The sequence below is a fragment of the Eschrichtius robustus genome, chromosome 2, assembly GCF_028021215.1.
Source record: "Eschrichtius robustus isolate mEscRob2 chromosome 2, mEscRob2.pri, whole genome shotgun sequence".
NCBI lineage: Eukaryota > Metazoa > Chordata > Mammalia > Artiodactyla > Eschrichtiidae > Eschrichtius > Eschrichtius robustus.
In genome coordinates this window covers 29,345,886-29,360,898 of record NC_090825.1, presented here as the reverse complement: position 1 = coordinate 29,360,898, position 15,013 = coordinate 29,345,886, and the positions used below count along the sequence as shown (strand labels likewise).

The 15,013-nt window shown below is 43.3% G+C and overlaps 1 protein-coding gene across 1 annotated transcript in view; it reads right to left on the bottom strand.

Annotated features, from left to right (window-relative positions):
• The window catches only part of SPEF2 (sperm flagellar 2), a 174,551-nt gene that overhangs the window by 20,852 nt on the left and 138,686 nt on the right, over positions 1–15,013 (bottom strand). Inside the window, 3 exon segments of the mRNA XM_068535229.1 lie at positions 6,455–6,547; positions 11,995–12,177; positions 12,881–12,987. Of these exon segments, the coding sequence (XP_068391330.1) occupies positions 6,455–6,547; positions 11,995–12,177; positions 12,881–12,987 (383 nt within the window).

Genomic DNA, 15,013 nt, shown 5'->3' with positions numbered 1-15,013 from the left:
TGCTCCTGAGGCTGCTGGGAGAGATTTCCCTTTCTCTTCTTTGTTCGCACAGCTCCTGGGATTTGGCCCCGCCTCTGCATGTAGGTCGCCTTCTGGCACCTGTTCTTCGCCCAGACCAGAGGGGGTTGAAGGAGCAGCTGCTTAGGGCGGTCTGGCTCTCTGAGGCCAGGAGGGAGGGGCACGGAATGTGGGGCGAGCCTGTGGGGGCAGAGGCCAGCGTGACGTTGCACCAGCCTGAGCCGTACCGTGTGTTCTTACAGGGAAGTTGTCCTTGGATCATGGGACCCTGGCAGTTACGGGCTGCACGGGCTCCCGGGAGGGGCGGTGTGGAGAGTGACCTGTGCTCACACACAGGCTTCTTGGTGGCGGCAGCAGCAGCCTTAGCGTCTCATGTCCGTCTCTGGGGTCCGCGCTGATAGCCGCGGCTCGCGCCTGTCTCTGGAGCTCGTTTAGATGGTGCTCTGAATCCCCTCTCCTCGCACACCAGGAAACAATGGTCTGTTGTCTCTTAGGCAGGTCCAGACCTCTTCCCGGACTCCCTCCCGGCTAGCCGTGGCGCACTAGCCCCCTTCAGGCTGTGTTCATGCCGCCAACCCCAGTCCTCTCCCTGCGATCCGACCGAAGCCCGAGCCTCAGCTCCCAGCCCCGCCCGCCCCGGCGGGTGAGCAGACAAGCCTCTCTCGGGCTGGTGAGTGCTACTCGGCACCGATCCTCCGTGCGGGAATCTCTCCGCTTTGCCCTCCGCACCCCTGTGGCTGCGCTCTCCTCCGTGGCTCTGAAGCTCCCCCCTCCGCCACCCGCAGTCTCCGCCCGCGAAGGGGCTCCTAGCGTGTGGAAACCTTTCCTCCTTCACAGCTCCCTCCCACTGGTGCAGGTCCCGTCCCTATTCTTTTGTCTCTGTTTTTTCTGTTTTCTTTTGCCCTGCCCAGGTAAGTGGGGAGTTTTTTGCCTTTTGGGCAGTCTGAGGTCCTCTGCCAGCGTTCGGTAGGAGCTATTGCACATATAGATGTATTTTTGTGGAGAGGAAGGTGACCTCTACGTCTTACTCCTCTGCCATCTTGAAGGTCCTCTGGAGAATCTTTTTTAAATGTACGTATATGTATAGCTGATTCACTTTGTTATAAAGCAGAAACTAACACACCATTGTAAAGCAATTATACTCCAATAAAGATGTTAAAAAAATAAAGTAAACATTAAATGTAGATTCTTATTAAGTAAACGGCTCTGGAGCAGTCTCAGATTCTGCATGTTTAGCAAGCTCCTATACAATTCCCAAGCCGCTGGCCCTGGCCTACACTTAAAGAAGCAAGTGCCTAGATCTAGAGATACCATGTTATTCTTTATTCCTGACAATCCTTACAACTATGAGCAAATCTAATTATACATCCATGAGATAACAATTGGAAAAATTATTTTCTGATATGTGACAAATCCAATCAAATTTAAATAAAAATAACTTTGATAGGAAAATACATAAAGTCTGTTACGCTATGAATCAGAAAAGAATCTTAGAGGTCAATGGGCTCTGCAAGCTCGTTCATTCAGTCACCCCTTTTTTTTTTTTTTTTTTTTTTTTTCTAAACTAATTTTTTTATCACTTTAATTTACTTATTTATTTATTTATTTTTGGCTGTGTTGGGTCTTCGTTTCTGTGCGAGGGCTTTCTCCAGCTGTGGCAAGCGGGGGCCACTCTTCATCGCGGTGCGCGGGCCTCTCACCATCGCGGCCTCTCCTGTTGCGGAGCACGGGCTCCAGACGCGCAGGCTCAGCAGTCGTGGCGCACGGGCCCAGTTGCTCCGCGGCACGTGGGATCCTCCCAGACCAGGGCTCGAACCCGTGTCCCCTGCATTAGCAGGCAGACTCCCAACCACCGCGCCACCAGGGAAGCCCTCAGTCACCCCTTTTCATCAAACGTTTACTGAGGGTCTGCTGTGGCACCGATCCAGGCTCAGATGCTTCAAAACACTCTCTGATGGTAAGGCCGCCTTAGACATTTGAAGAGTCATGATCCAGCTTTTGGGTTCCTTCAGGACCTTATATTTTCTTCATCTTCCCACTTGCCTTTGGAAATCCTCAGGGATTCCCAGCAGGACTAGGGGTAGAAGGGAGCTGACACCAACAGATAACCATGGCATTGTCCTTTCATGTTTATCTTCCATTTCTTTCATATGAATCCTTGAACTTTAATATTATTTTCATTGAAATGCTCTTAAAAAGTGCTGTGTAGGTGCAACACATTATTTCCATTAACAAAGAAGTTCAATATGATATATTGAAGGAAGATGGGCAAAAATAAAACAAGTTGACATGTGAACTCTTTCTGTAATTACACAGGCTTGATTTTAAACCAATGGATGAGACATTCAAAAAAGGGAAGGCCTGCTATGTTCTTAAGATCATTTAAAATGTTGTTATAGGAAGACTCCTAAGAAGGCTTCAAAGTTTCCCTGGAAAACCCCCTCAAATACATATCTTGTATAATCCCTTCCCCTTGAGTATGGGTGGGATTTGTAAATGTGATGGAAAGCCAATTTTCAGGAGTAAAGGTAAAGAGATTTTGCAGATACAGTTAAGGTCCTTAATCAGTTGATTTTGAGTTAATCAAACGAGAGCCCAACCTTGGGCCCTGATCTAATCATGTGAGCCCTTTTAAAAAGGACCCAGGCCTTCAGGGAGAGATTTGAAGCCAGCAAGATGCTTTCCTGCTGGCCGTGAAGAAGCAAACTCTGAAACTGTGAGAGGGCGTGCGGCAGGGAACAACAGGCAGTCTCTCGGAGCTGAAGTTCTCAGTCCTACAACTGCACGGATCTGAATTCTGCCAGCAACCCACCTTGGAAGCCAGTCCTGGAGCCAATATTGGAATTGGCCTCAGATAAGACTGCAACCCCAGCTGACACCTTGATTTTAGCCTTCTGAGACCCTGAGCAGAGGACCCAGCTAAGCCATGACTGGACTTCTGACTTACAGAAACTCTGAGGTAATAACTGGACCTTGGTTTAAGCCACTAAATTTGTGGAAATTTGTTACATAGACTCAAAACCCAACACAAATACTACGGTTTCATTCATTCAAAGAGTACTAATTGACTGTGCAGAACCTTAGATGGCTCCAGAACAGTACTTAGGACCATTCCAGACTGTTCTAGGTGCTTGAAATGCACTTACTAGGAAAGAGATAAAGATGCCTGCTTTTGAGGAGCTTACTTTCTAGAAGAGGAAGACAGACAGAATAAATAAAGTAAATTAGATAGTAATTATGGAAACACAGGGAAGAAAAGTAGGTCAAGGAAAGGGGAATTGGAGTGAAGAGTGGGGAAGGGGGGCAGGTTGCAGAATTGAGAAGATGAAATTTGGACAAAGGTTGGAGGTGGCAGGGAGTAGGCAGGTAGGACACGCAGGGGAAGGGCCACACAGGCAGAGGAGAGTGCAGAGGCCAGTGTCCTCAGGTGGGAGCACGCCTGCACATTTGATCAACACGGAGTAGGCCAGAGTGCATGAGGCAGGGGTCAGAAGAGGCAAGGCCGGTTGGTTTCTTGAGGACTTTGGGTTTTCCTCTGACTAAAACGCAGTGCTGTGGGATGGCTGGAGTAGAGGCTGCTGTGACCTGAGCCAAGACAAGGGAGACATGGAGGACCTGTGGTGAGGCCGCTGCTGTCATGCAGGTGAAGTTGGCTGGTTTGTTCCAGTGACAGCAATGGGACTTGGAAGAGGTGGTCTGACCCTGGACGTATTTTGAGGGTAGAACTACAAGGATTTCCTGAAGGACTGGATGTGGGGTTTTGAAAAGGAAGAGAACTGGGGATGACTCCTAGGGTTTTGGCCTGAGCAAGAGGAAGGACCGAGTTGCCGCTGACCGACATGGAGAGGGCTCTAGGTGAAGGTGGGGCAGTGGGGTGGTGGGGATGGGAGGTCAGGGACCCAGTCTTGGACATGATGAGTTTGAAATGTCTACTAGAACATTCAAGTGGAGATGTCCAATAGGCAGTCGTGTCTATGAGTCTAACGTTTGGAAGAGAGGTTTGGGGTGGAAATAGACACTTGGGATTTGTTAGCAAAAAGCTAGTATTTCAAACCACGAGCCCGGCTTCAACAAATATTAACAGCCCAAAGAAATAGAAGGATTTCACATGGACGGAAGCTGTGGAGAAGAGATTAAGACAAAACCGTGAATTTGCATATGGTGAGATTAAATTGCTTTTTCTCAAGAAATCCCTATGAATTTTTAAAACACTGGAATAGTTGCTCTTGATGTTGTGTGGAAAGCTGGGCAGCCAGGCCATGGTTGAACCTTGTCAGTTATAAGGAAGTGACTTGTCACTGGCAGGGGACAACGATGTGATTGCAACACAGACATGTCTCAGGGTTCCTTTTTCGGATGCAACTGGACCTCTTACCCAGTGCCTAGGACTCTGAGGTCATCCGAGCCCACAGACAGCAGTAATTACGGTCTGTCTCTGGGAACCCTGGTGGCCCTGGATTGTAGAGAACACAGATGACAAAGCAGGGGAGCTGGGTGTGGCCAGCTAGATCGTAGGCCAAGCCCTCTTTTTAAGAGCCTGCAGAGGCCCCGGCAGGTGAAGGGATCTATTCAAGGTCCTACGGTGGGTCAGGTCAGAACTGGGAGCAGAGGCCAGGCATCCTGACGCTCAGAATTCCTCTTCATGGGGTGCTTTTTCCCCTGATTGGGTCTTTACTTATTCTAATTATGGCCAAAAAAGTAAACTTATTATATTGTTTTACGTTTTCCCTTTGCACCCCTTTCTTTAGCTTCTTAACCATTAACTGGTGTTTTACCATGTGGAGCTAGCGTGGTTAGCTTCTGTTTAGCTGACACTTATGTCGGGCTTACTGTGTGCCAGTCACTGTTCTAAAAGTACCACACATATGACCTCACGCTGCACAACACTCCCAGCAGAGAGGGATGAAAATAAAACCACAGCACAGAGAGGGTAGGTAACTCCATCAAGACCTCGCAGCTTGTCAGCCGTGGCATCTGTGCTTTTAATCCCAGTTGAAGGGCGTTGAGATTTATGAAATGTTGAGCATCCAGTTCATGGGGCAGAGAGGACACCACCCTCTTCTGTCCTCTGGACAACACACACACACACACACACACACACACACACACACACACACACACACACACACACCTGTCAACCATCCTTTGCCCTGTAAGAGCGCTTCTTTCTCAGGCTCTGTGGTCCTGCCTCTGCCCCCCACTTTGTTCCTTTCCTATGTTCACTTTCCAGCAGTTTGGGTAGCAGCAGGTGGGAGCCACACCCTTTCTTGGCATCCCAAGGCCCTTTCCGGCCTCACTGTGTCGCAGTCCTCGGGGCTGACCAACACAGGCTGTCTCCTGCCTTTAGCAGCTCTGTGAGCAACGGAAGGGCTCTGCTCTGATAAACGCTTCTAAAAACTTCTGGCTGAAAAGGAAGTTACTTGACATCATATTCAGACTGCTGGCTTCTTCCCAAGGAATGAAGAACCTGTTTATATTGTTGACAGATTTGTTCACAAAATCATATAGAGACACCTTCCAAAGCTGTACAGGAGAATTGAGCTCAGTCCTCTAGTTTATAAAACAACCAACAACCAAAACAAAAAAACTGCCCGTGCAACTGCCAGCCTCATGTCTTGGACTTTTTCTGGTAACTCCCTGACCCCTTTCTTTCACCTGCTCTCCTGCTAGCATCTAGCAGAGATGCTCAAAGAATATGCGTCCAATTGAAGGGAATTGCTCACTTTCAGTTTACGACTGGAGTCATGCTCAATTTTGCACTGCAGTTTTTAACTCATGGCTGGCTGAATTGATCAATCGGTATACATAGTTTGCTGTCATGTCTGAATCTACCATTCAACTTTTCTCATATTTTATTGAGCTTGGCTGTGTTGAAGTCAGAACGGTTTTCAGATTTTAAGGGCTTGCATTCTATTGTGGCCTCAGGGATAGAAGCTAATGATAACAATAATGATGATGATGATATTTTTGATGATAATAATGATAATCTGATGGGTAGTGGGCAATACTGTATGCAAACTCTTGGAATGCTGCTCAAGTTAGTCAAAATCAAAGAGAAATGAACAAAGACATATATTGGTGAAAGTCAGTTCTTATCCAAAGCTTTTACAATTGGAAGGGAATTTAGTGAAAAATGTGTTCAGGACCAGCTTATTTGCTAGATGAGAAGAGTGAAACCCGGAGAGCTTATGGATATTGTCTGGGATCACATAGTGAGTAAACAGGAGAAGCCTGTCTATGATTTTGGTCCCTGCTTCCCTCCAGACTCTCCTATGCTGTCGCCGTAGTGAATATTCAACTCTGCACTTGGGGGATACAGCAAAGGAACCGGGAGTCAGGGTGGAGTCTAAGACTAATTACACAAGTGGAAGAAAAGACAAAGAAATGGATCAATGTTATGATACTACATACAGTTTTTAAAGATTGCAGGAATTACCTCTATAAGATGCTCCTGCCTATTGAATGGCAGAGGTTCAAGGGGATTTTCTGGAATTTTTCTATCTTCATCTCCCGTAAACCACAGACCAGCCTACACAGAAAACAAAAATGAGAATCATTAAAGTTACACTGAGATGTAATTGTTCCTCTGAAAGCCACAGAGATTGAAGCCATCTCTGCAGGTGTCTAGAGCAGTGGTCTCCAAAGTAGGGTGCAGAAACCATGGGGATGCTGGAGAAAGTACTAGAACTTCCATTCACATATATTGGATCTCATTCTTTTGTAATTTTTATTTTAAAAAATTTGATAATGTATAGAATGCATTAGCGCAGTAGTACACGTGAATAATTTATAAATGAAACCCCACATACTGGGGTGCCTGCTATACTGTAACTGTTGGAGCATGCGGCAAAGCTTGGAGGTCCCTGCCCTGGATGTTGCTTGCATAGCAGTACTTTGGAGGGGTCACTGCCCTCCACTAGCTCATCTTGCTCGTGTCCTGTTCATGTTGCTCTCTGTTCTCGGAGCCGAGTGTGGTGTTGGGGCAGATTGTTGGTGTTGGAAATCTTTGCTGAGTGAGTGACTGACTGAATCAAGAGCTCAGCACCTACTTTTTAATGACAACCTTCATTCTCAGCCCATGTCTGACACTAATTACCAAATCCCTCGGTTCCCATCTGGCGATGCCTCGCCCCCTCTCCCTTCCTCTCACGTCCACGGCTGCCATGCTGGTGTACAGCCTCCTTGCCTCCATCACGGGCTGCTCCAGCAACCTCGGAGCTGTCTTCATTTCCAGTCTCTCTCTTATTTGTTTCAGCTCAGACCATTTGACCATAACAATTTTCTCAAAACTTTAATCTTGTCATGTCATTCTCTGCTTAGAACAATTTCCTACTCTTGCTCTTTTGCTCACATCGTTACTCCTACTTGAGGTGACTACTTGTTCACCAATGTAAACCTACTCATCTTTCCAGACCCAGCTTAGATCACACCTCCTCAGGGAAGCCCTCTTTGATCTCTCCTCGAAACCCCAATTTGACTTGTTTATACCAGATATTTGGCATTCAGTTCATTCCTTTGGGTGTTTTCATTCATGTCTGTTATTGAACATCAGGTATTAACTCCTTGGGTTTGAAGAATGTGTCTTGCCAAACTTAACTTTTATACATGGCAAGCACTTCATATACATAAGAATCTTGTTCCTAGGTCTTTCTCCCTTACCATCTTCCAGAGTGACAATCTACCCTTGGCACTGCCTACTTCCAAGAACCATTGGCCAGCCTAACCTGACTCTGGCCTATGCTTGTGCCTTCTTTCCTTCGAAGAATCACCCGTGTTTTGAGAGAAGGCTGGAGTGACACTAGGTAGCTTGTAAGGGGATGCAGCCCCCAGAGGTGAGGACCGGGTTTTCTTTTCATTTAGAACAGAGGAGTGCTGGCCATGCAGAAGCCTGTGAAGGAGAAGACACAGAAGAAGCTAAGGTCCAGCACGGGCTCAGGCTTTGAATGTAAGTACTTTGCACTGACCAGGAAGAGTCCTTGCCCAGTGGCCAATCTGTGGACCATAAGTACCACTGCATGGAGAATAGAGAGATGAGGAATGTAGGTAAGATTTATGCTTCAGGCCATGATGGAGCGACAAAGCTCAGAATTACCCTCCTGCCTTAAACAATAAAAAAAATTACCAATATATATATATGTAACATAATTTTTTCAGACATTAGACAACAGGCAACACAGGACAGTAATTCCTGAAATAAGGAGAGCAATGGGCAGCCCAACTATTGTTCAGGCCACAGTGTCAGGAGAGGCATCCAAATAGAGCTGGCATGTCTTGCTGGGTTGAGAAGATAGATTTGGAGTTGGGGGAGGCCACGATGACCAGAATTTTCAGGGCAAAACACTAGAGATGCACTGAAAGAGAGGGTGAGCCCTAGAGATCTGTAGAAAGATCTCCTCAAGTCTTGACTGAAAGCCACCCTCTGGATGTATGTGTGGAAAATGCCAGAAGCTGGAGAAAGGACCACAGGAAAGGAGTAAGCTGAACTGTTCCTGAGACTCACACAGGGCTGGGACTATGTTACCACCAGGGAAAATGTTACCACCCTGCAGAGTGGAAGGACCTCCTGATACACAAGGCATTGGGTAGCACCACCAGGAGGATATTGCCTTAGTAGTGGGGCTAGATTAGCCCTAAACTAAAGTTTGCTCTGGACCCACCCTTATCAATCTTAATGTAACCTTGAAAGTATAAAACTGATTGCAAATAACATTACTGCACGCCCGACAATATTTAAAGGTATATAAGATTGGACACCCACCAATATAAAATTTATAACATCTGGTATCCTATACAAAGGCATGCAAAAGAGCCAGAAAATATAACCCATAGTCAGAAGAAACATCAGTCAATAGAAACAAACACTGAAATACACAGATGATAGAATGAGCAGACAAGGATGTTCAATTAGCTGTTCTAAATATATTTCATTTATTCAAGGAGACAGAGAAAAATGCATATAATGAAGAGAGAAATGAAGGATATAAAAAAGACCCAACTTAAAGAGATAAAAAACATATTTCAAATAAAAATACACTGGATTGTATTAATAATAGATTTGACTCTGCAAAGGAAATGATCAGTGAACTAGAAGATGGAGAAGTAGAAATGAATACAAAATAAAGTCAGAGAGAAAAAAAATTGGAAAGAAAAGAGAATCCAGGATAGCAACCTGTCGGACAAACATGTGACTGGATTTTGAGAATGGGGGAGAGGAGTACAGAAAAAATATTTGGAAAAAAATTTCTAACAATTTTCCAAATTTGACAAAAACTGCAAACCCACAGGTGCAAGAAGCTCAGTGAAACACAAGCAAAAGAAATATGAAGAAAAGCACACCGAGGTACCCAATAATCAAATTGCTGAAAACCAGTGATAAAGAGGAAATATTAAAAGAAGGATTCCTACTCATCCCTGATTTCTCAACCATCAATTCCATATCCAGTTGTTTCAACGCACAGGAATTTTCCCTTATTCTTAAAACCAAGAATTCAGTCATGTTAATTTTTAAAAAATAGATGATATTTTAAAGATTAGGAAACTGTTTCAAAGTGTTTCACATACAAGAGGGTCACATGAGAAAGAAGAAAGAACCTAATCAGAGAACAACTTATATTTTTTTAAAAGTCATCCATGAAAACGTTAGCAGTGCGAAATGTTAAACGTGAACGTAGGGTTGGGTTTAAATTGATCAAGCAAGGTTCAGTCAACCACATCTTGCCCCACTGGAGAATCAGGTGATTTATCCTTGAAATGTGGAAATGTCTTTTGTACTCTCTTGCTAAAATATGGTCAAAGAATTTTAGGTTAGTTTACTTTTCCTTAGAGAACAAGTGCTGCGCTGTTTGGATCCTAGAACATCTGACTCATTAAGCCTATGGTAACCTGCATTCTCACTGACAGAAGATGAGTCGAGAGAGTTCACCATTCTGCATGAGTGTGACTAAACATCCACATGTGACAGAGGCAAGAGTGTGACAGCTGCAACAGGGCTGGAGCAAAGGCAGGTGCACTTTTATGCTCGCGTGGCTTAGCCCAGGTATGCGGCCCCAGCAGCTTCACAAACGCTGTATCTTATTCCATTTTAGAAGCTGGGGAAATCAGCACACTCTTAAGTGGCAGTTATGGTGAACTTGCAGTTAGTCAAAAGAAAAGAAAAAAGACAAAATAAAAAGCAGAGTAGGGAGCTTATTTACTTATTTATTCCCCAGATAACTTCATTTCAGCAATGTAGTCGTACTATTTGACTACTGTATTCGAAGGTGGCATTTTCAACAAATCATAAAACTTTGCCCTAGAAGCTGTTTTGATAGTCCCATGAAAGCACTCTGTGTGTGTGACGTGGCGAGCGCTGGAGATCTGTGAGTCACGTGGGGAGGTCAAGCGGGCCTCTCCAAATGGCCTCCTTGTCCTGAGCTTCCTGAGGAGTGGGCGTTGGGTGGGTGAGCTGAGAGGGCAGAGCTCAGAAATCAACTGCTCCCAAAACCCAGGCGGTGTCCTGATAAGTATTTCTGAGTTTCTGTTTCATGCAGCAGCCAACTTTCTCTAAGAAATTCACACTTTTGTTGAGGGAGCTTTCTGGTTTTGCTCAGCACTGTGGTACAAATTACCAACACCTAAGTTCGTCTCACGTTTGTGCAAAAAGATGTTTAAATTGATAACCTGTGTTCATTGGCACATACTGTAAAGAGTGAAGGTTGGTACATTCACGAGCGCCCACTTTTTAAAATCTTAAGCCAACAAGAAAATAGAGTAAGTTTTGCCCTGTTGTTTATGTTTTTACACAACACATCTCTATAAGTTGTAAGCCCAGGTCCAGGACAGTGAAAGAATTCACAAAGTGCTCTACTTGGGAAGTATGTAAATTAGAGCCCAATCAGCTATGCGCCTTTCTTGATCAGGCTTGAAGAACCTCTTCAATGTGGAAGTGCTATTTCCTCTGGCTCAATTGTCTGAGCGTGGGAAAGTCAGGGTTGTCTATGAGCATGTCTTCCATTAATCAAGGAAGAAAAGAGAAGCAGGAAGAGATGTGATCTTTCAATGGTGAAATATACATGAGCTACAGGCACCTAGAGATTATCACCCTGTTTCAAAATCAGCACCTTATAAATGTTTCCACCTTTCGTGTCTACCAGCAATGTGAAGTGGTGAGCATTAGGATGAATTCGACTAGTAGACACAAAATAAGTCATTCAGGCCCTTCTTAGTTATGGCATTTCATTCTTCCTCCCTCCTTACTCAAGCTTCTCAAAGATGAATCGACTGTCTTATCTTCACTTCCTAAAGACCTATTTATTCCATTACTCCTCTGCAATCTAGACTCTGTACTCTCCCAAAATTGCTCTGGTGAAGGTCAATAGTTACATCCTATCTACAAGTCCAATGGCCAGGTACCATGTTCCTGGATTATCCATCACTTTACACACTTGCCTCGGGTGATCTGGTCCATTCATAACTCCAACAACTGCCTACGTGATGGTGACTGGCCTCTGCATCTGCCGTATCAGATGGGACATTTCTGTCTGCATTTCCCACAGACATTTCAAACTCAACTTGTCAAAAACCACCTCATCATTCACCACGCTTGTGACCAAAAGAAAAAAATAAAAATCCCTGCCCCTTTCGCTGTGTTCATTGTAACTGCCGTTGCTACTCCCGGAGTATTTGGTATCGGGCATTGGGCTGATTAAAAGCTCTGCAGGTGATTCTAATGTACAGCCAAGGTTAAGAACCACTTGGTAGGAGGACAATTATGTTTTCTGTGATTTCTTTCAGAACGCTTAGCTCTCCAAGCAGTTCTGACTTTTTCAGACCCTTCCCTGGGGGTGGGAGCCAGACTTCTACCTGGGACTTGGACAGTGCCTGTACTGCCTCTAGGTGCCTAGACATGGGCCATGAGACCTGGTGTTGGGAGATCAGGGAGCTTCTTAGGTCAGAAGTACTCTGGTAGGATCAGTGCCACCAGGGGCTGGTAGTGACCTGCATATACTGCTCGAAAGTGACTGTGCCCAGGTGCTCCTCATCCACAGCCTGGAACCTCTGCAGGGTCTCCAAGAGCTCCTCCTCCAGAGGAATGGGCCAAGGCAGCGCGACTACTAACAAGAATTTCCTCCAGTCCACGAACTCCGAGTTTGTTACCAATAAAGATGTTAACTCCTGCAACTAGAAGAAAACAGGAAATGCCATTGGAATGTTTGTATGACTCTCTTGTGACACTCTACCTGCTCATGTTTCTTAGTAAGAGATTCCGATGAAGGAAGTAAGATTTTAGCTTGGCCAATAGGGTCAGTTCTCACTTTTGTTCCCTCAGGTTCTACCAAGCAATCCACACCAGACAGAACTTAGAGAGTGTTTTTGATTTTTTGCTTCCTTGACATTTGTGGTTTTTGCTTACTGTTACACAAGGAATTAACACTTGTGACTATAGTACACTTTGTACCTTTTCAACAGAGAAGGAATAAAGATGATAATTACGAGTGTGGGAGGGCTCTACAGCTTGTAGGGAAATACTCTTTAACCACTTTGTTTTCTTAAGGAACAGAATACAAGGAAAAGCAAGCACTGCCAGAATCATCTACTATTACTAGTTAGGATCACTCCATCTGGTAGTAATAAATACAAACTCACTGGCTGAGCCTCATGGTCTCTGTAATGTTTCATTGACTGTCAGCATCGTCACTTATTTTCAAATACTGAGCATGAACATACTACGTGTCTTAACTTGAAGTTCATTCATTTGTTCATCCAGGTTTATTGGCTGCTACTAAATGTCGGATACTGTGCAGGTACTGGTTATTTGAAAACTCTTATTGATTAAAGAAGAAGAATTCTCAAAGCTTGAAACCCAAACAAAATAGAAGCTTACTTCAGGTTGAGTGAGGTTCATCCAACTACTAGGAAAGTTGTTTGTTCCAAGGTTCAGGGTTACCAAATCCAGCAGAATGTCAGCAAATGCTTTGTTTCCTATTATGCCTAAAATACAATGAGAAATATTTTTCCGTTTTATTATGTGATTTGTTTCTTTCACTAAAATAGAACAAATAATGGATATTTGTATAATCACTTTATTCATTCTCTTTAAAGCTTTAGCCTTTAGAGAAACAGAAGACACTTTGGAAACATAAAAATAATAATCAATTTCCTGATTTCCTCCCATGGTTGTTTCTCAGCTTAGTCAGCACGTCTTTTTCGGTGAGTAGTAAATTGTTCAGACTGAGTAAGATACTGAGGCTTTATATTTTAGTTTGGAGTCTTCTTTGACCTTGTACTCAGAATAGGTTGAATTTTAAAAACTACTGCAAGGGCTCCTATTTTTCAGCAGGGCACTAGAGTAAAATGTTTTGGTAAATATGGGATAAAAGTGTTTCAAACGCATGCACATCACCACTGTGATCAAGGTAACACATTTATCCTCATTTTGCTTATTTATTTATTTATTTATTTATTTATTTATTTATTTATTTATTTATTTATTCTTGGCTGTGTTGGGTCCTCGCCTCTGTGCGAGGGCTTTCTCTAGTTGTGGCAAGCGGGGGCCACTCTTCATCGCGGTGCGCGGGCCTCTCACTATCGCAGCCTCTCTTTGCTTTTTTAGATCAGAATATATTTGTTTTGGTAAATGTCGGGATATTTGAATTATTAAATTACTAGATTGGAAGTGCTAATTTAGTCATCTAATTGGCTCAAACACTGTGATATATTTTATAAAAGATAACTAACCTTTTAAAGCCATTTGCTCTTAAACACTAAACTACTTTACCTTGAGATGTTTGTTTAGTCTGTTGCTCATTTCAAATTGCATGCACATGCATTAAAAAAGAAATAGGGAAGCAAAATAAATGTATTTGCTTAAAAAATGTTTAACTCCCATAGTGTCAGTACCTTCTAGAACCAGGAGACACTCCTACATGTTTTCAGGTATCTTTCAGGTCCAGAGTATATAGCTATCCTTCTTTGTTTAGGAATAAAAAGAGTGAAACGTAGATGTAGAATCTCAAATTTTTCTTCCTATATCTAAGTTTTTAGCATTTCTAAAGTCCAACATGAACTTTATCATTTCCTCTAACCTTTAGGAAAATGTAGTAATCCTTTTAAAATTTCAGTGGTTCAAATAACATGCACAAGGTTCAGATCTGGAAGGCAATTTTCTGGGTAGCAAGAGCAGAATCTTTCTTTCTTTGATAAGACTGGCCATCCAGCAGGTTGTTCAGAAATAAATTCTCTATCCTTTTTGATCAAACCTGAGTATCCAGTTTTATAGAGATGAGAATAACTTTCCCAGGTAGTGGAACTTTTGGTAAAATGATCTTTACATGATACTATATTGGTTTACAGACAAGTTAGAAATTAACCATTCATGTTTCTCAAGATGAAACCACAAATAAACTCAATTGAAACCATGAAGAGGCTCAAAGTATTTAAAAATTCTGGTAGATATGTAAAATATTTCCACTGTCTCTAATAGCTACGGTGCAAGCAAAGTGTAAGAAAATACTTTCAGTTCACATAGGAATTGTTTATCTGGGAACTCTAGTGTGAAATGTGAAAACTATTTTGATATTTGGCCTTGTTACTTAAATGACCAAGGCATATAATAATATGGCCTTCACATATAATGCAGTAGCAGAAACAGATAAGCTTACAAATTTTGTTTACAAATCAAAAACAATTCTCTTTCCATTTGGCCCTAAGTTAGTTACCTAATGCGACCGTCATTTAGAATTACCCAGGAAAAACAGTTAATTGTAAGCCAGGCCTAAAGGAACTCAGATCATAATTATAGTCTAGTTACCCTTAGCAGTAACTCTCAGAAAGATGACATCAAAATAATACCATTGCTTAGAAGTATATACTTCACCAAAAGAATGTGAAAGAATGTGTGAATATAGAACTAGAATTAGAAAGTCAGAGGAAAACCAATCTTTGGATTTTTGCTCTGTAGGTCTGGATAATGCCAAATGCCTTTTGTGTTTGATATGAAGACTGGTGACTTTTACTT